The sequence below is a fragment of the Petaurus breviceps genome, unplaced genomic scaffold (genome assembly GCF_028583685.1).
Source record: "Petaurus breviceps papuanus isolate PSGF00001 unplaced genomic scaffold, PetGlider_PUasm1.0 186, whole genome shotgun sequence".
Taxonomy (NCBI): domain Eukaryota; kingdom Metazoa; phylum Chordata; class Mammalia; order Diprotodontia; family Petauridae; genus Petaurus; species Petaurus breviceps.
The window spans coordinates 22,650,776-22,672,224 of NW_027185798.1; the positions used below are offsets into that span (position 1 = coordinate 22,650,776).

The 21,449-nt window shown below is 40.1% G+C and overlaps 1 protein-coding gene across 2 annotated transcripts in view; it reads right to left on the bottom strand.

Annotated features, from left to right (window-relative positions):
* NLK (nemo like kinase) overlaps positions 1-21,449 on the bottom strand; it is a 127,507-nt gene that overhangs the window by 46,424 nt on the left and 59,634 nt on the right. For both annotated transcript variants that reach the window (XR_011168656.1, XM_069089840.1), the window contains exons 2-3: positions 11,026-11,155; positions 4,773-4,828 (exon numbers count right to left, since the gene is read on the bottom strand). Coding sequence is in view for 1 of the 2 variants with exons in the window: in XM_069089840.1 (XP_068945941.1) it covers positions 4,773-4,828; positions 11,026-11,155 (186 nt within the window). In the remaining variant the exon portion in view is untranslated. The remainder of the gene's footprint in view (positions 1-4,772; positions 4,829-11,025; positions 11,156-21,449) is intronic.

Here is a 21,449-nt window from a genome sequence, read left to right on the forward strand (position 1 = left end):
CCCAGACTGTCTCCTTGTGGGCTGAACACATGTGAAATAAAACAAGGAAACTGCAATCCTCCAATGTGAAATATTCTCAGCTCATTCTTTGTATTAAAGAGAAAGACTGAATGAAGCTTTCCTACAGCATCCACAGAATATACTGTCCTGAGAAGTTGACAAATTAGATACAATAATGTGAAAACACAAAAGCAAGAAGATCAGTCTTCTTGGAATTCACCACTCCTTCTATACATGAATTTTCCATAACTCTTGTACTGTGTGGGCAGATATACTAATGTGAAATTCAATAAAGACATTCTTTTCTTCAATTTGCCTCAAGCAAAGCTAAATGTTTTTCTACCAAAAGGAGAGATTAAAACCAACCTGAATTTCTTTTGGGCAGAAATCTTGCCCTGTCAATTACACATTCTGAGAAACAGCTCTGTAATGCAGCTGGAATCTCTCGCATGGGGAAAAATGTATTTGTATAGACAGAGAACTGTACTGTAGCATATCTATGATGGATACACTTAATTATCTTGATTATACATAAATTCTCATTACTTCTAAGATTTCCTAAAATTATAATTGTCTTTGAATCAGCTTTTCAGACGGCTTCTGCTTACAATAAAATCAATAATCTGACTGGCAGCATCCCGTAAGGGGGAAAGGCATGTGGCACTCTATTTACAGTGTGAAAAGTTATATTATTTTTTTCCCCTTACAACTAACAATGAGAGTGTGGGAAGCATTTCTGGAGGGCTGGTATTGATGCCTTTATCCACTGAATATAAGCTGCTTCTTTGGCTCATGTCACTGTGCTCAAAACACTGCAGTAATGCCTCATGGAACTCAAAGATTGTTGGTTTCTAAGTTCTCAAAACCAATTTCTACTGGCCCAGATCCAAATTATGGCAAAAGCAGAATTAAATTAAAGGCTGAAGCTGAAAGTATAACATACTCCAATGTTTATAATCAATGACATGTCCAAAGCTTTTTAATACTAGAGATAGCATATGTATGTGATACGCTGCCTGGATATTACAGAGACAGTCGGAGTCAGCAAACATGGCAGGCGATTATTCTGAATTTATGCCAGTTCTTAACATGCTTGTTATATGGGTTATGAATATTCTGATTTCCAAGAGTGAGAAAGTCAGCGGTGTATTGCTGGCCTGACTGCTTTCTTTCTTTCTTTTTTTTTTTTTTTGCCTCAGCAAAAGCAGAAGTATTTTAAAAGATTTACACTATGCAAAAGGATAAGCAGGTATGTTGAGAAGGGTCTACTAAGAGGATCAGCAGATAGAAAATATTTAGTGGCTGATAGCAGTTATTATCTATACATTCGTTATGATTTCCAAAGTGCTTTATATCTACCATCTCATCTGATCCTCACAACCTTCCTGTGAGGTAGGTATGGTATTATTATCATACCCATTTTACAGATGGCTGCAGGCCAGCCAAGTTAAGCAACTTGTCCAAGGTCGCACTAGTCAGTGGGAGAGTTAGGACTCAAACCAGTGCTTTTCCCACCTAACACAGTACAGCACATCTCATATTTTCAAAGTGTCCAACTGCCCCCTACATTCTGTTGTTTTCTAATCCAGGGAGGCCTGGAGCCTCCTAAAAATGGCTCTGAAAACTCCTATTTACTATCCATACACTCTTGACAGTTTCCTTTACCATTAAAAGGAATCAGGCTCTGTTTAGACCTGTACAACTCTTGTGAAGCACAAAGCAGCCCATGACTTTCTTCCCCTATTGTAATACATAGGGCAAAGCCTTGGCATTCTACCCTACAAAGGGAGGTTAACAAGAGAGACCTAGTTCTACAAAGGCTGCAGGCTGTAGCATGTCAAAGATAAAAACAGGGCTTCATCTGCTTTAAAATAGCCAGACCATAAGCAGAAGCTTGAGACAAACACAAAACAATGTGAAGTATCAAAATCCAACATCTGAGTGAAGAGGCACTCAGCTCCTGACCCAAAATCTCATGATCCGCTCCTGAGAAGGACAGTGGAAGGCTGCTGGGGAAACTCTTGCAACAAGCCATGAGAACAAGCATGCTTTGGAAGTCTGTGCCCACTCCTCCCCTACCTTGTCTACAATAGAAGGGCAGGAGCAGATACTTAGCCCTGCTACTGTCCACATCAGAGTCAACCAGTGGCTCAGAGAACTCTGCTTATTAACATGATCTAGACTACCAGAAAGTCAAACACAGTCCCCAGATTACTGTCTGGTGTAAAATGCCACATGACTGGCATACAGAATAGAATGTAAATATGAATCAATCAAGTATCCAGACTTGATTGGTTCTAGTCAAGAAGACTATAAAGAAAGAAGCCGCATGGTAAGTTCTGCCATAATGTAATGTATGTGCTCTCCAAAGCTACCTTGCTAAGAAAAATCACATAATCAAAACCACAGGGCTTATGGGGAAAATGGGCTTAGGGGCACAACACTCCCAAACTTTTAGTAACATAAAAAAAGACAGGTACCTAACAAAAATGGTAGCACAGTTTTCTATGTGATGTGGTAAATGATTACTCCCATGGTGCTAATGTCAGTGACCTGGAGTCATATGGCCTGGAGCCGCCAGGCCTGGTCCTGGTTCCCACAAGTAGGAGGGCAGCCCTGGACTCTGCCGTGGTGAGAGGCAAGGGAGGAGGAAGGGAGAAGTAGTTGTCCTCAGTCCACAAAGATGACACCTGACCTTGAAAAAGATCTTAAGTCTGCTTGTGGAAGTGGTTTGTGAGTGAAGTGTTCTTATCCAACCTTCCTGACAGCACACAAGGAACTGATGTTCTCAGTAGACATTTGGGGTCTGTGTGTTCATTTTCTGTTTTCATGCTGATTAAATCACACACAACTAAATGTGAAATTTGCTTTATTCTAAAAGGGTTCCCTAATATATCAATGGTGGAATTAATTCACATTTTCAAAACAAGTGTTATAGCAGAACTGACTATACTTGGCATTTATTAAATACCTTTCCTAACTCCAAGAGAATTTTCTTTACCAGAAAGTATATAATATTGTAACATCTCTCAACAGAGAGGTTTTGTTACGGGACATTTTAGAGGCAGAGGGATGTATTTCAGGATGTGAATCTTGACCAGACTTTTCTGGTTTTCAGGTGCTGCTCCAGCAGGGGGCACTCTTGTCTCTTTCTAGAGAGTCCTCTGCCTACTGATGGGGAGAGGTCCCAGATGGCTGGGCCCTGGCAGGACCTACTGACCTCCATGGAGGCCTGCAGGAGCAGTCCTTGGCCTAGACTGGACTGGTCTCCAGAAGCCAACCCTGGGCAGGGTTACTGTCATCACCTCTTCCTGGAGGAAGTTAAGAGTTTCTTCCAACCCTACTGATCCCAGCTTTGTTCGTGGAAAATGTTTATTAAGGTGTCCCATGCTTATACATGAAGACGAAGGGAGGGACAGGGCATACAACGCTGGGAGTTGGGAAGAAGCTAAGCAGAAACTTTAATATCATTAAAGATTTGCTGTGGAAAGTAGGGACGCCAGGCACCTATATGAGGCCTATGATACTCAAAGGGGATTCGTCATGCAGGACACACCCGTCCTATGCTCTTCAGTGCTTCCTGACATTTTCTACAATCTCCATAAACGAGGCAGCCATGCTTGACATTTGGAACAAGTCCTGATACAGAAGACTTGCAACTCTGACTAGGTAGATGCTCTCACTAGTTAAGTTGGTTCAGCTGGGGTAAAGATCCCATTTTCCTTACTTTAATCATTGTGCTTCAATCTGAAACAAAAGCCTATGTATAGTAATCCCGTATTACCACAATGTTAAAAGCACACAAGCCGCTGAATTCTGAAGATGAGTTACTCCTATGGAAAACACAGCCAGCTCTTGAGAAGCCCACAGCCCTGCAGAGCATATGTGCTTGCCAGTCCTGGGAAACCCCTCAACGTTCCTAGCTCTCCAGAACTCATCAAGGAAGTTCCAGAACTTTTCTGACATGGTCATTACCTACCACTTGTGAAAAAACTTATCTCTTCTTGCTCATTCTGAGTACTGAGGAAGTGAAAATATCTCACTGGAACGTTTATTTCCACTCTTCAGCGGAAAAAACCAGTGTGAATGAATTTCACTTTTGTGACATTACCAAACCCTTTTTTTTCAGTATATTCCTTGACTTTCAGCATCAAATGACAACTCAAATGACTATCTGATAAAATAAATTGAAGCAATATCCCAATTTTTCATCTATGTACATATTAGTCCCAGAAGAATATGAACAGATATCATAATATTACAGGACATTCTTATGGAAAAAAAATCTGATATGCCCTTTCAGAAAGTAGCTGCAGCAGGAACAAAGTAATACTGGATTATTTCTTTCAAGGAACTCATAGGACTCTAAGTATTTAACTTGATAATATTCACCCCAGTCCCAAGTGCACTGCACTGGAGCAGGGGGCAACTGCATTTTACAAGAGAGCACTTCAGTGATTGGCTCAATGTCACCTGGAAGTCAGTGGTGAAATGGGATTACAGTTTGATTCTTCTAATTCCTTTCAATACTTATCTCCACTCAACTTTTATCCCTTTCAGGGTCCAGAAGTTTTGGTGAACCACCTTGGTCAGAATTTGATCAAGACTTCAGGTTTTAAAATTACCTGTTCTGGGAGGTACCTGTTCAATTACTTCCACAAGGGTGACATTGACATTTGGTACCTTATCAGGAAGTAGCCTAGGGCTGGTGCTGGGAGACCCCAACTCAACCAAACAACATTCCCTTCTTTCACATTTCCCAGTTAGGATACATTTCTTCAAAATAGTCAATGTGTGGAGGTTGGAGTATGTCAAGGGCAGAGAGTACCTGAGGGAAAGAAAAAAAAAGTCACAATTAGAGAACTAAGATGGGAAGAAAATTCATCACATAATAAATTTAAGGAAGCACCTGCAGCCCTTCAGTAACTTCTCAGTTCAATTTCGGCCATGCATTGGATTTGACTGAGTGCTGACTACATGAGCACAAAGATGGTTTGGGAGCTTGTTTTCTACAGTTGGCTCTGCCTTTGACAAATGATCAGAGGATAAGCCATACTAACTATGCCTCCTGCACTAAAGAGAATCCAACAGTGCCAACTGATGGCTATCCCACTATGGTGCACATGTTTAATGTTGCTGCAAGAGATCATCTCAAGTGTGGCCAAGTAGTGGGGAGAGAGGGTTGTAGTTTGGGCGCCATGCTTAATGTCTGTTTGCTGAGAGTGGTTACAATCAGAAGCACACCAGACAGAATGTCTACCAACACAACCTGAGTCAGCCCATCAGAGCAACAATCAAATGTATCTCTTCCTCATACCTTTACTTACCCTAATTATGTCCCTCCTAAGTAATAAACCCATTTACTAATGGGAAATGCTAAATGACAGGACATAATGGCAGGAAATAGAAGGAATACCATCTCACATGGATCTAGAGGCCTCAAGTTCCTGATTCTGTGCTCATTTCACTACATGGAAGTGACCAGATCCCTTAAGAATTACTACCTTTCAGTCAAGCATTTCTTATTTGTAAAGTTCAAATCAAGGTAACTTTTTTTTTTGTTCCTGACATGTGGAAGCATCTAGGTGCAATTTAAAGGCCAATTAGGCAAAGTGGTTTCTGAATATTAATTTTTAAAAATGATACCTAGTTTCTTTTTCTGCCTGAAAATGTTTATACTCAGGGTATGAGAATACAATGAAAATGATAGATTTCCCATGAATGTCAAGGAATCCTTTTGATGATAAGAAAAGTAAGTTCATTCTCTTATTTTTCCTTTAAATAAAACAAGCTATAATTACTCAATGTGACTAGTCCATGTCAATTTGCTCCAAACTAACATGATGGCCAATTTTTGAACATGAATATTCGACTCCTGGAGAAGACAGTCGGAAATTAGTGCTTCGTCTGACATCTCCCTGACTTAACATTCTGTTTCTGAACAACGTACATCCTGCTTTTGGGAACAGAGGGAGAAGGCTGGAGTGACAGCGTCCATTAGACAAACCCATTTTACACTTCAAATCTATCTGCTATAATTAGAGGTTATCCAGAGGAAAGTGACAACCATATATTTGAACCCTGATACACAAGAATGGAGCTTTTCTTTATTCCTACTCTCTGGTGAGGTTATTTGTAGAAAAGCCACATATGAAAAACAGGGGTAGCCATCTGAACTACCGTACTCAGTGGTGAACTTGAAGCCATGGAGGAAATGACATTTCAGAACTCAGTATGGAATCTTCCATGTTTGTGGCTGCATTCTCCTCCTCCTTTTCCTCTTCTTCCCATGCCAAAATGAGCATGCTAAACTTTATCAGAAGAAAGGCTTACCAAGCATTTCTGGAAGGCAACTCTAGTATTTAAGCTACACGAATATTAAACTAACCAATAAACCAGAAATCGCCAATGGGATGAAAAGGAGTCAGAAAATGGAGGGTTTCGGTCTGCCTGGTTCCTTCCTAAACCAGCCATTCTGTTCCCCAGTCCTTACTTCAACTTGGCTTTTGAAAGGGCTGCTTGGTTCTTTGTATCTTCATAATATTTGCAAACATTGACAAATTATCTCTGTAACTATATGTTTTGAAGATCCAAGAAACCAAAGAATTTTATTCTGAGCACTTAGTTTTGAGAATTTTAACTTTAATGTCATAAAATTCACCAAAAACAGCTTACATGATTTAATCACTTGCCAAAAGCAGATTATCCCATTGCATATTTTCAGGTTCAAGCAGTTAGGTGGCACAGTGGATAGAACAGGGGCCTGAATTCATAAGACTCATCTCCCTGAGTTCAAATGTGGCCTCAGATATTTACTAGCTATATGACCCTGGGTTAGTCACTTAACTTTGCCTCAGTTTTCTCATCCGTAAAATGAGCTGGAGAATGGAGTGGCAAACCACTCCAGTATCTTTGCCATGAAACCCCAAATGCAGTCATGAAGAGTCAGGCAGGACTGAAAATGATAACAATGACAACAAATTTCATTTTCTGAAACATGATGAGGGAACTCTGGGCAAGAGCTTCATAGAAGGTTATATCTGGTACATTTAGTTTCAGCAGACAACCAATCTAATACGTAAGTTGTTTTCCTCTCTTTCCCACTGTTGGAGCTCCTTGGGAGCTGTGCCTTTTGGGGCAACACAAAGTACCACCAGTTTCCTAAATCACAACAGGCAGGTCCAGTTCTCCTTGGGTAATCTGCTTCCATAACAGCCTTGGTTACTTATTACTCCTGAGAAGCAGAGCCCTTCAGTACATAGATGAGACCAGCCCAGTCAGTATAAGGAATTAAATGGTCAACATCTGGATTTCTGCACTAATCCTCCTGGGAGTCTATAAGGAAATCTACCACCTGAGTAAAATCTAGGCATTCCAATCTTCCAATTTGTTACTAGCCCAGACTCCATGCATACCTCATCAATAGCCTAACCCTAGACCACATACGCTTCAGTCCTAATGGATCAATGACAGGCCACAAAGGACCACTAGTTCCTGCAGGCATGGCAGAGTCATACCTCCATCTCCACACTCTGATGGAGCCACAATCTTGAGGATATAGGTTCTCCCTCCACTAATGCCTGTTGTCATTTTGGGGGCCCTGGCAAAGTCATAACTTCACTGATGATCATGAAAGGCTCTGTCTGAATGGGGCCAGCCATTCAGTCCCAGAGGACACTGGGAGCTGTTCATTTCTTGCCTCTATCTTTCCTTCTCTCTCCCCTCAGATTGTGGAGCTCGGGACAAGAAGAGGTCTCACATCTCCACAGTAACCATTTGACATGGGGAGGGGGACAGTGTCAGAGAACTGAGAGCCGTGTTTTTTGCCTTTCCTGTCTGCCGATGTTGGTGTTGATCAGTTGCACACAAGACCGAAGGGAAAAGCCATCTCTAGAGAACTTTACACAATTTTTCTTTGGCTGTAGCCAGAAGGTCATCTCTTTCTTTTCCTATGTTACCAGTTTACAAGTGGTCATCAGCAAAGATCATCTAGTATTAGTGAGCATGGGGTCAGTGGCCTTGGAGGCAGCTTTGAAAAGAATACCACCAATAGCCAGGACATTGGTAGATCTATGATGTATAAGTAACAACCGAAGATTAAAACCCACTCTGCATAAAGCAGCTAAATGAATCTTCTTACAACACCACTTTTGTTCTCATTTTCCTTCTGCACAACAATGTTCAAATTCCTCAGCCCAGCATCAGAGACTTCCAAACCCCAAAGCCATCCTACTTTTCTAATCTCATCTATCACTCCTCCCAACACAAACCCTCTACTCCAGGGGTCAACAAACTAGTTTCATAGCGTTTAGAAATGCATAAACAATTCTTAGCTCAAGGGCCCAGGATCTGCCCCTCTAGTCATAGTCTAACTAGCTAACTAATCTATACTCTTCTCTGCCTACTCAAATTTTACCCAAACTTCAAGAACTTAACTTCTACTTCCCTCTATTCAGCTTTCCTCTAGCCCATAGTGATCTTCCCCATCATCTGAATTTATTCCAATAACATTTATTGCCTATGTCAATCACTCTAAATTTGTCTTCTACTGTACAGTACTACTTTTTCCAGTGTCTTAAGTTTTCTTTCAAGCTAGACAGCAAACTTCATTTTATACTTTTTTGGGGTACTGTCCTATTGCCCACAGAGCTATGTTGTACTCAAGAGGTGATCAACACTTTCATGTATTTGTTGAATTAATGAGTTCTCTGGGTCTGAAAAAAACTCTAGAAGACAGATATTTAAATGTAGAAGAAACTGGGGGCAAAATGCCATTTGTCATTTAAATTGTCTCCACCTCTGGGCAGAGGTAACAGCAAAGATGTTCTGTTTTGACAGACACCAGTAGTTCCAAGCTTTAGGAGGCGGTGTTTTAATTAGTAAGATTTGAAAGAGTCCAGTTTGTTTCTTTTTTCCTGCTTCCCACTCTGACACTGTCTTTGTACCCTAATTAGTAACTCTATGGGAATGAGTCACCAAGCTAAGACATGAGCCTAGAGAATTGGCAGCTTATTACACTGTGCATCCTTTCTATACAAAGCAGAACAAAGCACTGAAAATGTTAAAACAAGTGGACTCCTGGCACCACCTCCATAACATTCCTTCATCACAAAAACCTGAAATATTCTTTCCTTGTGTCTCTGACAATGCACCAAGGATGCTAAGGGTACCCAGGCAAGTAGAAGAATATAGAACCAAATATTATGAATGCATGACTCTGGATCACTGACAAATCCAAGTCACTAGCCATAAAATAGCAGCCTATTATTTCACAACATATCTTACAGGGGGCTTACAATAAGGCAGAAGCATTAAACTCTTGGAAAAGAAGTTTTCATAAAGGAAACTTCCTTGGGCTGATAAAACGAACAGGATTTTTAATGGTCCTCCTTTGGCAAAGCCCAACAAACCTTTAGAATTGAGAACTCTGTACAGACACAGATTCAGAGCTGGGAAGGAGCCCAGGTTATCTAATATAATGCCCTCCTCTTAAAGATGAGGAAATGGAGGCTTAGGAAGTTAAAGGACTTGCCAGAGACACACATACACTAACAAGGGAAACCGAAATCCTCTGAGCCTCCCTAGCCAGGTGGCTCTTTTTACTACAAGGTGAAGGAATATGAATGCTTCTACATTGGCCAAGAGACCAAAACACTCCAGGTGCCAACAAATAGGTCCTTTTTGTCCTTTTAAGAGCTTTCATGTTGGCAATTAAAACGGCATATCTGAAAGCAGCTTCACAGAATGAAACACTCAGTTTAAAGAGGAAATGTTTCTAGTCATACATGTCATTTCAAGTGAAAACTTAAGAACATTGATAAGAAAATCTCATCTCTAGTTTGCTGAGAAAGGCATCTTTCAAAGTGCAAGGTATTCCACTGGCCAGGAAGAAAAGTGGAGTCTTGACCCTGAGACTCAATCATCAAACCAAATGCAAATGAGCAGGATTACAACACCTATAAACGTTAGGTTATTTTCACAGAAGAAAGTACTCTACCTAACAGCTCTAATTTTAATTCTGATTTAAAATATTAAAAGACAAAAACGATGCCTTAAAAAGGGACCAATTATTACCACTTGAACTTCAGAACAGATATCACACATGGCCTTTATTTATGTTGAATATTTATATTGTCCCTCAGCTAATAATAACATCTGTTTTGCCTCAATCAATACTGACCTGTCAGTCAATACACTTCAGCATTCACTTAAACTCGCTTATTAGTTTCAATCACAAAAAAGGTATAATTTACCCAGGAGTTCTACACTCCTTAATAAAAGCCTGGTTGTAGTTTCTTTCTAATTTATTTTTCCCACAGATGTAAGCACCACTTTATAGGCTTTTAAAATATTGAACAACTTCAGCTCTTGTAAATTAAAAATAGACAAACATAATCTGACAGCAGAGATAACACATACTAAGAATTTATAAGTCAACCTGACACTGAACAGAATCAATGTTTCCTAATACAGAAGTTAGGCTTTATATAAATGAAAAAGCAATTCACATTTAATCAGAAGCAGAAGCTGAAATTTCAGGCTTCCAAGCAAAATTCTAGAAAGGGATCCTCTACTTTTTGTGAGCCTCAAGTATGTGCAGAGTTTGCTTAGGAGACAGTGATACTGGTGGCACCTAACCCACAGAATAGCCTACAGGGGAAAACACACTAAGGTGTTCGGCTCAATTTAAAGTTAGGGAGACAATTCTGTCTCCGCAGTGGCACAGACCTCAGGCAGTCATTACTGAGCAGCTGTGAAAGTGGCAGGTGGGGATGGGAAGGTAGGGAGGCGAAGCAGCCCAAGGCAGGCTGGCTCCCTTGTCACTTCTCATCAGGATGGCGGCTCCCTCTATACAGCTCATTCTTGCGGCCTCATCTACAGACCTCTTCAGCATCTGCAGCACCCAGTGTCACACCTGATCTTCACCCTTACTCGCGTGCTGCCTTTTTAGCTAGCCTCTGCCATCATCCCATGTGAATGGATGGCTGGAGGAAGTAGCTGGGCACAAGTCCCCGTTTCACTTACGTTATCATGCTTAAAAAAACACAACATCTTCAGTTCTCGGAAGACCCTTTTGCAAGAGACCAGATTCTGGAAGACGTTGGGCATCTTTTTGAGGGCGACTCTCTTTCCATCTCTTGGATCTGTTACTGACCTAGAGAAGCAAGAGGGGGAAGAGAAAGAACAGGGTTGGGGGTACTGGGTCAGTCCCAAAGCTTGTTGATTTTTTACCCTTAATACTGCTTTCCCACTATCACATCTGGTACAGGAATAAGGAAGACAAAAGGGGTGGGGAAGCTCACAAAGTGTCCTTGTCCAAGTCATCTGCCAGCTTTTTGCTTCTTCTTTTAAAATAGTACAATTACCATGAATTTCTATAAGTACCTACCTTTGACTTTTTAAAGAATTTACTTATCATATCACAACGTGATTCAGAGAACAGGAGCCATTTATTATAATTAGGAACTCTCAAACATTCTTTTCCTAATTCTCCAGAGGATACAATTGCAGGTAAAGTGAACTGCCTGGGGTCATCCTGCCAATATAAGGACTTGGACCTAAACACTCCATGCCCCAAGTTTTTTCCATGAGGCCACATTCTAATGAGGAATGGGAAGGTTGTATCATTCCCATTTTAAAGTGGAGGGAAATGAAGTAAGGTCATACAGTTTTATGCTTTCATTTTTAAAAATTCAAATCATTCTCAGATAGAAACATTACAGGTCACAATCATATCACATTTAAACATTTTTCATGGTTTACATAAACATTCATCTTTTTAAAAGCTAAAAATAAATACAGGCATTTTCAACTTTGCTACTTTACACCCACTAGGAAAAAATCACCCTTTGTTTTCAACAGCTCATACTTTTAATTCTTTGAATACTTTCAAATTTAATATTTTTAAAATTCATTCCTACTTTAAATGCAATCTTTTCCTCAAACAGGCAAACAAGTCACAAAAATTCCACTAATACAAAACAAAAATAAGTTAATTTTATTCTGAGATTAACCTGTCTGGTAAAATTAAAATGCAACGTGAAATGCAAAACACGATATATTGCCTAGTTATCTCTCACAGGAAATTATAGTATCTGGAATCTAGGAGGAATCTGGCCAGTAAAATTTCAAGCTCTTCTGTTGGCTCAGCCCTCTCCTATCTTGTTGGGCTAGACCACTAGCAGCCCATAACCTTAACATTCCGTAACTGAGATCAATGACTCTTTTGCTATAGTATAGACTACCTTTTTACATAGATCTTTGTTACTTCTTAAATTTGGTCGATATTTATTAAATCACCATAAGGTTAGCGACTAATTTTATATAACATATCAAGAAAGAATTCTGATTCAATCTAATCAATAAAGCAACCTGTTTTTTTCCCTTAGTTTAAAAATGTAGTTTTGGTGATTTCTGCATAGACTTCTAAGTGACACAGTTATGTAAAAGAAGAAAAAGCATAAGAAAAGAAAATAGAAAAGAGTAAATCAGAAAAAGAAGAGATGGCAGCTGCAGCAGATATCCTGAAAGAACCCCCCTGCCGGGGGGATCACATGCAGTGATCATGCATGGTGGCCTCAAATGCTTGAGCTGATTCACCAAGAGGCACACTTTTAGCTAGATCTTGAAACCCACCCAAACTTTATATATTTTCCCAAATATAATGCATATACCAAGAAGGGCACAGAAATCCTTAGCCTGACCATCTCTAGGAAAGCCAAATATGTAAGAATTGAATGACTTATTCAAAAGGAGAGAATAGACTCATCTGGATGAAGTCAAGATAGTGGACGTGCATTTAGGTTACAAAGACATCGTATTAATGAAAATTATGACTGCTAAATATATTTAGTAGATAATTTACAATCAGGAAATATGTATGTATTTTAAAGAATTTAATATTCATTAGTATTAATGGAAAAAGTGCACCATGGAAGAATATAGCACATAACTTAAAATTTTATTAATATGGAAGGTATTTACTTGGGCACCAACTAAAAGGTAAATTTCTGTGGTCAATTTAACTCCTCTTTTTAAAAGCCAAATTATACACACACTTAATGTGTTCAGACTTGAATGCATCTATCCTAGTTCAAGCCCTTATTGGCTCTTTCTAGGTCTACTGTGGGAAAGGTAGGTGGTGCAGTGAATAGAGCACCAGGCCTGGAGTCAGGAAGACTGATCTTGTTGAATTCAAATCTGGCCTCAGAGACTTACTAGCTATGTGACCCTGGGCAAATCACTTCATCCTGTTTGCCTCAGTTTCCCTATCTGTAAAATGAGCTTGAGAAGGAAATGGCAAACCCCTCCAGTATCTCTGCCAAGAAAATTCCATTAAATGGGGTCACAAACAGTTGGACATGATCAAACATTTCTTTGTTTTGTTTGGTTGGCACAATGGTTGATCTTCGATTGTTATTTTCTTTGAGTTCCAAAAGATCATCTCTATTTGAGGGGATTTGGTGGTGTATTGATCTTAAAAGAATTTTTATTATCCACGGGCAAAGAATGTCAGAATCTTCAAGATAAATCCAATTCTAGGTTGTAACTATTTAATAAATGTCTACTGTCTTTAGTATCTTAAATTTTTTTTATACAACATAGCATACTGTTAGTATTCTAATAATAACAAATTATGTCATTTATAATCAATCTCTAAGTGGGCAAAAGAAAAATCTGCCTGCTCAGTTGCAGTTTCCAAAGCCCTCACAACCCTGTGGGGCCTCCAAACCCAGCAAATGAAGTCCTATTTCAACAAATACAGAGATAAAGACTACCTTTAGGAAAGCTTCTCAGAAATTTTTTTCTGGGATGATTTCAACTTCAAGGGGAAAAAGAAAATCTTGTCCTACAATGTAAAACTGAGAAATTCAGGATTCCATGTTGAATTCCAGAGGTCATTTCATCACCAACCTGGTCTAGTTGACCAGGATATAACAGATGTGGCCTGAATAAACCACAGGCCTGTCATACTACCCAAAACATGGAAGTCCTTGTACCTCTAGTAACCATATATGCAGAATAGCTATTTTCAGAAAAAAAAAAAAAGTCAGAGAGATAGTTGGAGGTCAGCAGAGAACAAGAAACAAAATGATGTTACGAGCTAAGAAAACCAGGGGAATGACCAAACCTCCTATTCAGGGGACTGGTTTCTGTGCAAGCATCTTTCTAATCCCTAGCTCAAGTCCTAGGACCAAACACTCAAAAAGCAGACCAGAGAGCTCTTTCTGGTCAGTCAGAAAGGTAGGTGAATATCTACAGAAGAGGTAGTAAAGGATAACTTGAAAAATCTTCATGCCTCACTGGAAATTACTGGAAACACGAGGAGTTTCTGAATAAGAATAAAGATCCCTTTAGGAAAGTCCCTTCTCTGACATCTATTCAGGATAATTTAAATTTACCTTTTGAAATAGCCTTCCATTAATTCTCTGTCTGGTTGCTGAACATTCCTACTACCAACTCAAGCTTAGCATGTCAAAAACCAAACTCATCTGCCCCCAAACTATCTCTTCTCCTGACTTTCCTTTCTCTGTCAATGATACCATCATTTTCTCTGTTACTCAGGTTGGAACCTTGGTATCTTTAATTCCTTCTCCTTGAATGAGCTCTGCCTCCCACTGCACTCATGAAAAGAATCGTCATCCAATCAAGCAACAAGCATTTAATAAGTGCTTGCTGTATACCAAGTCCTATTAATGTCTATTACCACCACTGTAGTTCAGGTTATTACACTCGGGGATGTGCCAGTTTTTTCTGTATCGATCCTGTTGGCATATAGTTGTTTGCATGTTGTGTCCCACATTAGGCTGTAAGCCTTTTGCCTTCCTTTGTATCCCCAGTGATGCGCACAGTACCTGGTGCACAGTAGGTATTTAATAAATACTGGCTGACTGCCTTTGAAGTCTACTCTTCTTCCTCCAATTTATCCTGCACGCCACTACCAAATCAACACTGCTTTCATCATGAAACACTCAATTTAACAAACATTCATTAACTGGCTACTCAGTACAAAGCACTGTGCTTACAAACTGGCATAGAACAAAATTGAAATCATCTCTGCTCTTGAGGAGCTTACATACTCCAGATAAAAGACACTCAATAATTCCCTATTGCCCAAAGAATAAAGTCTAAGCCTTGCATTCAAGGCCTTCTGGCTCTAACCCATGTTTTTAAACCTTTACCTTCTGTGTATATTTTTTTCTATACAATTCTTTAATTCTGGCTACATTGGGCTCCTTTCTTGAGGTTTCCCTTTCCTGGAATGACCTCTCCTCTCATCTCCATCTATCTAAATCATAGTCATTCTTCAAGGTTCAGTGGTGAGTTCCCTGAACATCTCCAGCTCTTGTGGTTTCTCCCTCATCCCCTGCAGTACATCTTTGTCAGCCCTTTGTCTGGCACTGCTCTACGTTACTGTTTATGTGTAGATTTCTTCCCAACTAGAATTTAAGGGCAGTGAAGGCAAACACTAAGCTTCTCCTCCATTCCAATCCCTCGGCCCACGTGGTTAGCCTGGTCCCTTTCTGCCTGCGTGCGGCCCACACAACTGTCTGTGGACAGGCTGATTCACTTACATACCCTCTCTAAGCTCTACTGATCAGGGCTCTGCCTCTACTTCTGAATCTCTCACCACATGCCTTTCTAAGGTGACTCTCCAAGAGAGTTGCTCTAAGACAAAATCAGTTCTGAAAATTCTTCAGACATTTTCAAGGTTAGTGTTGTGGCTTGTTAATGGTTTAAGGTAAAATTCACAAAGCAGCATTTTATTTCATTATTCATGCAAAAGCCAGTCATGCCTGTAGCTGGTAACAATATAACTCTAATGAATGGGAATGGCAGTGCAGTAATTTCACGCCATGTTGGGTTTGTTCTCTCTTAACTCAGGGTAGCAGCTGCTTTGGTTCAGCACAAACAGTACCAGAGAACAGAGATAAGTGCGGAAGCCTGCTACACAGGAATGCTTTTATTTTCTTTGTTTCTGAAAGGCTTGCTGTGCTGGGCTCTTCTGCTACTGCAACACCCTGGATATCCCAACTGTATTAGCTAAGGAATCTCCAGCTGCAAACAGAATCAACGGTCCTGAAAGTAGTTTCCGTTATGTCACAAAAAATGACTTTCCTTCAGGATACCTAAAGTTATTCATGGGCTACTCTGCCACAATCCCTTCCTCTAAACATTCAATGCCCCAAACATGGGATCAAATACTCAATTCTACCTGATTACCTTTTGAGGCATCCAAGAAATTGATAGCAACAGGTATCAACTCAAAATTCCATATTTACATTTTATTTCCTGCCTAAGGACACCACTGTTAAACTGTTAGATTTTAATGGGACATTTTAAATACTTTTAAATATCTAAAAGATTTTTTATATTAAAAAATTTTTAAAGCATAATGAAGAGTTCATTGTAAAAGTAAAACTTCCTGAAATTTTTTTTTTTAGAAGATGGGTAGCAGGGGATGTTAGCAGCATTCATGTGCTGCCTGAATACTTCTTCTATATATATATATTCTATATATATACTTCTTCTATAGTGAACTAATATGTTTTACAAATAGGGATTCTCTATCAAAAGAAAGTTTGGAAAGGGAAGGGGAACAGATTCGTAGTCCATGGCAAGTCACCTGACCTCCTTGGACCTCAGTTCCCTCATCAATAAAGTGAGGGGTTTGATTGGACTTCTCTGAAGCAGCTCCCAATATGTGAGCTCATTATACTGAGGAGGATGTAAATGATTAGGGAATTCTTTTGAAAAGCAAAAATGAATGAATAAAACACAGGCTATGGGCAAGAAGGGAAACATAGGTTTAAAAAATGAACAGAAACGCAGGTACCTCAGCATCAGATGTTAAGGGATCCCCAAGTGGAAGCTGTTTTAAAGCACACTGATCATCTTCTCTACAACAGAGAAGAACTGAGTCATTTCATTTAATCCAGTGAATGCCCTAGTAGACTGCTAACCCACTAGAAATTCTAAGTGGTTGGGGTGGGGTGGTCCCTTTTCCCATCTGCCCAGGGTTTCAGGAAGAACTAAGGACTATCTGTCCTCTGCATTTATGGTCCAATTTTGATCAACAATTTTTTTTAAAGCAAGAGGAATCCACAAGCTGTTCTTCAGAGAAGAGCAATGCTAGACATATGGCTCCAGTCAAAAGAAATGGAAACACCCCAAACAGGCGGCTTTTCAAATACTGCTTGGTCATTTGACTGCAGACTCAAAGTTGCCATAACCTTTTTAAAGTTACTGACAACCAGAAGGGAGAATAACTGTCACTCCTCTGCCCCCCAGATGTTCAGTATTTATGCCTGTTGGCTCTGGCATAAAGAATCCTTAACCTGGTTTTAAAGTCAGCCCTTCACAGCATCCAACGTCCCCTTGCAGTCTCACTTCATAGGACCACAGTTCAGGGGCTCTGTTTCAGCCCAACTGGCCTATGGCCTATTCCTGGGTCCTCCCTCTGCCTTGGTGCCCCTGCCATCAGCTCTTTCATCTTAAGCCTGCTTCGAAGCCTGGCTCAGGCACTCTCCAGGTAGGAGGCCCTTTCCGGAGCCCCACAGGTGGTTTTTCGGTATTGCTTCCTGCTTGGGGGTGTGTGTCACACTCTCTCAGGGCAGGGACTTCATTGTCTCTGTATTCTTAGCTCCCAGAATAGTGCCTGGCACACAGTAGGTGCTTGACAAATATCTACTGAAACAGAATCATAGAACTGTAAGCAAAGAGAACCATACTTCCTCCCCTATAAACCCTGCGATTTCATACAGAAAACTGTTTAAAAGGGATCATAGATTTGGCACTAGAAGGGACCTTGGTGGTTTTCTCATTCAAAGCTCTTATTTACAGATGAGGAAACTGAGGCCCAGGGACATGAAGTCATCTGCCCAAAGTCAACTGGACGAGCAGCTCTGGAGGAGCCAATCCAGATCCTCAGAGGATGCCGAAGTCAGCATTCTTTTTTTCCACTGCTCTGTGCCTTTATCTAGTTCTCATGTCAACGGGTTTAAAATTAGTGTTTCCCACAACACACTTTCTGCTAGCCAACACAAATGTACTATTTCCAAATCACTGAGATGAAATAAATTACATTTTAATTCTTCTATTCAGATAACCAGTTGTAATAAACAATTCTTTGTTATCAAATAATTCATACTGAAATTATTGCATTAATTACACCAAAAAGGCATATTTCAGTGATGTAATGTCTTAACTATGCTTTAAATATTTAGACTACCTTCATACTCACTTTTTTTTTTTTTGCCTTTTGGAGGGCAATTGGGGTTAAGTAACTTGCCCAAGGTTACACGGCTAGTATTTTTGTGTGGGTGTTAAGTGTCTCAGGCCAGAACCGAACTCGGGTCCTCCTGACTCCAGGGCTGGTGCTTTACTCACTGTGCCACCTAGCCGCCCCCATACTCACTTTCAAACGCAAGGTGTGATTTTTGCTTATATGCAGGCAAATACCCCTCTTTGGGGGAAAACATAGAAAAACACACCACTAGGGCTGATTTTATTTATTTATTTTGCTTACTTGTTTGTGAAGAATGTACACTGTGTAGGGTTTGAGTACTAGGTAGAGTTTGCTTTGTCCAAAAAACCCACCGTCAACAAAAATGTTTTTTAAAATGAAATTTTTCTTGACAAAAGATAAATTTAGAGAAAGTGCAGCTAAATTTTCTACCTTTCCTCCAGTACTTCTTACAATTACAGTAATGAGTTAGAAGTATGGCACCTAAATAAAGCCAGTTTGCATTTTAGTACATTTTCTCCAAGCATTTAGTGAATTAAAAATATAATCTGTTTTCTAACATGGGCATTTAAGCTGTGGACACTTTAAAGCTAATGACACCACATGCAGTCAGTCCATCACACAGGAGAACAAACCCTCCATGCCTAGGACTCTTCAATATATATGGGAAAACAAAAAATAAAAAGGCTTCTCAGCTTTCAGATTCAGATAACTTTTTTCTACCATTTAGTTTTTTCAATCAAAAAGTTTACCCAAATTCATGTTTGGCTGTTGTCTCCAAGAGAAATGGGAAAGAAGCTTTATTTCCTCCCACAAATTCAGTGCTGCTGGACTGGGCTGCTAGGGCACAAGTCCCCCACAACAGGGAAATCCAAAGTGAGAAAGAAAAAGGCTTATTTGTGCCCCCAGTCCCCACTGACCTCTTGGTGTAAATGCTACTGACCTCTGGCTGTGTGGGGGGAGGATATATGTTTAAACGGAATTAAAGCTGAACTCAGGCAGCCTCCAACTGTGTGTTCAAGCAAATATAAATATTCCCTAAACTAAAGCAAACACAGCTCTGTGCGATGACCATTAGCACAGCAGGGAGGCACCGATATGGAAAATGTATCGAAGCAAAATCCCACCAGATGTGACAGCATCGTACAATTCTCATGTTCTAAGGTTACCAAGATGAGGAAAGGGGGGCTAGGAGGAAGAGAGGAGTTATTCAACACCACCCTGTGACATTTCTTTTACTCAAATACTTATTCCTCTATATAGCTGGGCAAGAATGTTTTGAAAGATCTCGAGATGTGATGCTATGTCTGAAAAGGTATTTAACCACATGCGGGGAAACGGGGTGCAGCCTGGGAAATGGTATTAAAATTCTTTCTTTCTTTTCTACCTTTTTGTATCATGAAGTAACTCCACTCTTCTTGAAGATGCCAGGGAGATATAAAAATCTTCCCTCTCAGTCACTATCAAATCTCTTCAAAAAAAGAGTCAGACCTGAAGCTTTTCAATGGGATTTTCTCTTGTTTGAGGGTAGAAGTTAAGATAGCCCTGCCTGCATCACCCAGGAAGTTTTCATGGCCCAGTAGCCACTGTTCTCTTCTGGATACAGACCTATGAATATTACATGGGGAGAGAGACTGCTTACAGTATAAGAAAGGTTTCAGTGCTAAGAACCACAAAGGAAATATTCACGCCTGCATCTCCTTCTAGCATTTTAACAGCTCAATCTGGGTAAGCAGAGGTCACAAAGGGTCCAAAGCTAAAACTATGTCACACACTGCTGGCTTCCTGGTAAAATGTGTGCTTACTAACACAATAAAGAGTGAAGAATAAAGATCTCAAACGCATTCACCACAAGTAGCAGCATTTCCACCACCCAGCAAGTTTAGCTGTGCAGCTGTGAAATTCCATTTTACCTGATCTAGAAATAAGAAGTTCAGGATGAGAAAGAAAAGAATCACAGGGTAAGATAAACAAGTTATTTTTTTTTTTTTTGCTGTGGGGGCTACTTTACTCCTGAAAACTTCTGTGTCTAAGATAATATTTAAGTCACAATCTGACACAGAATGCTACTTTCCACAAGCGCACATATAGTTAGTGACATATTCATCTAGTTACAGCTTAGTTGCCCCATAGTTTTTCTTACATATGAATATACCATGAAATGTACATAATGTAAACTCTTCCAAGCAGAATGGTTAATTCTGTATTTCATACTTCCATAAAACACCACTAACTTCCCTCTTACTCTCTTTGGTGTGGTGGATATTAATTTAAGTAAAGAATGTTTACTATAGTTCCTTTTATTCTCTTCTAAATCTTTACTTGCTTAAAAAAAAAACCAAACCAACCCAGCAACTTATCTTTTCTATTGGTATACATCAAGATGCCCTGGGACATGGGCATGATAGAATAAAACAAGGGCTGGTCTTGGCATCAGGAAGACCTATGTTCGAATCCTCCCTAGAGACTACCTGTGAGACCCTGGGCATGTAACTTAACTGTACTAATCCTCAGTCTCTTTGCTTATGAAATAGGGGTAACACTCACATCTAAAGTCTGCCTGCCTCACACGCCTGTTGTGAAGATCAGAAGAGAACATTTATGTAAAGGGCTGTGTGGGTCTTAGAGAGCTAGGTAAGTGTTGGCTTATTGTTATTACAGTAAGAAGAAGGCAGGAGGAGGAGGGGAGAAAAAAGGCTGGAGTCCCTCCCTCCCCCTTAATCAATCAAGCCTGCCTTCTTACTTTCATCCTTCCAAAAATGATTTAGGGAATTTCAGCTAAAAATGTTGGCCCATGTTCTCAGTTTTGAAGGAAAACCTCTGAAGCTTAATCCCTTCTACGTTACAAGCCTTTCCAGTAGCAGGTATAATTGCAGTGTCTTTGCTTCAGCTGAAACCCAGGCAGCATATCAGAGAAGCCACCTGTCACACTATAGCTAGAGTTTCAGGTGTGTATTACAGGTATTTTAAATGATTCTCAAACCTGTGACTTGCCTCCCACTCCCTTGAAATGTGAAGGTGTCTGGGGGGGGGAGGGAAGAGAAGTAAAAGAAGTCCTATCTTGGAAATTCCAGAACCTGAAAAGCTCTGTTTGCCACTTTAGAGTGGCCATAACATAAGGCCCAGCACTCAGACCCCAAATACAGAAAACACTGCCTGCTGAAATGTGACCTAGAGCAGGCAGATCTTGCAAAGAATATCC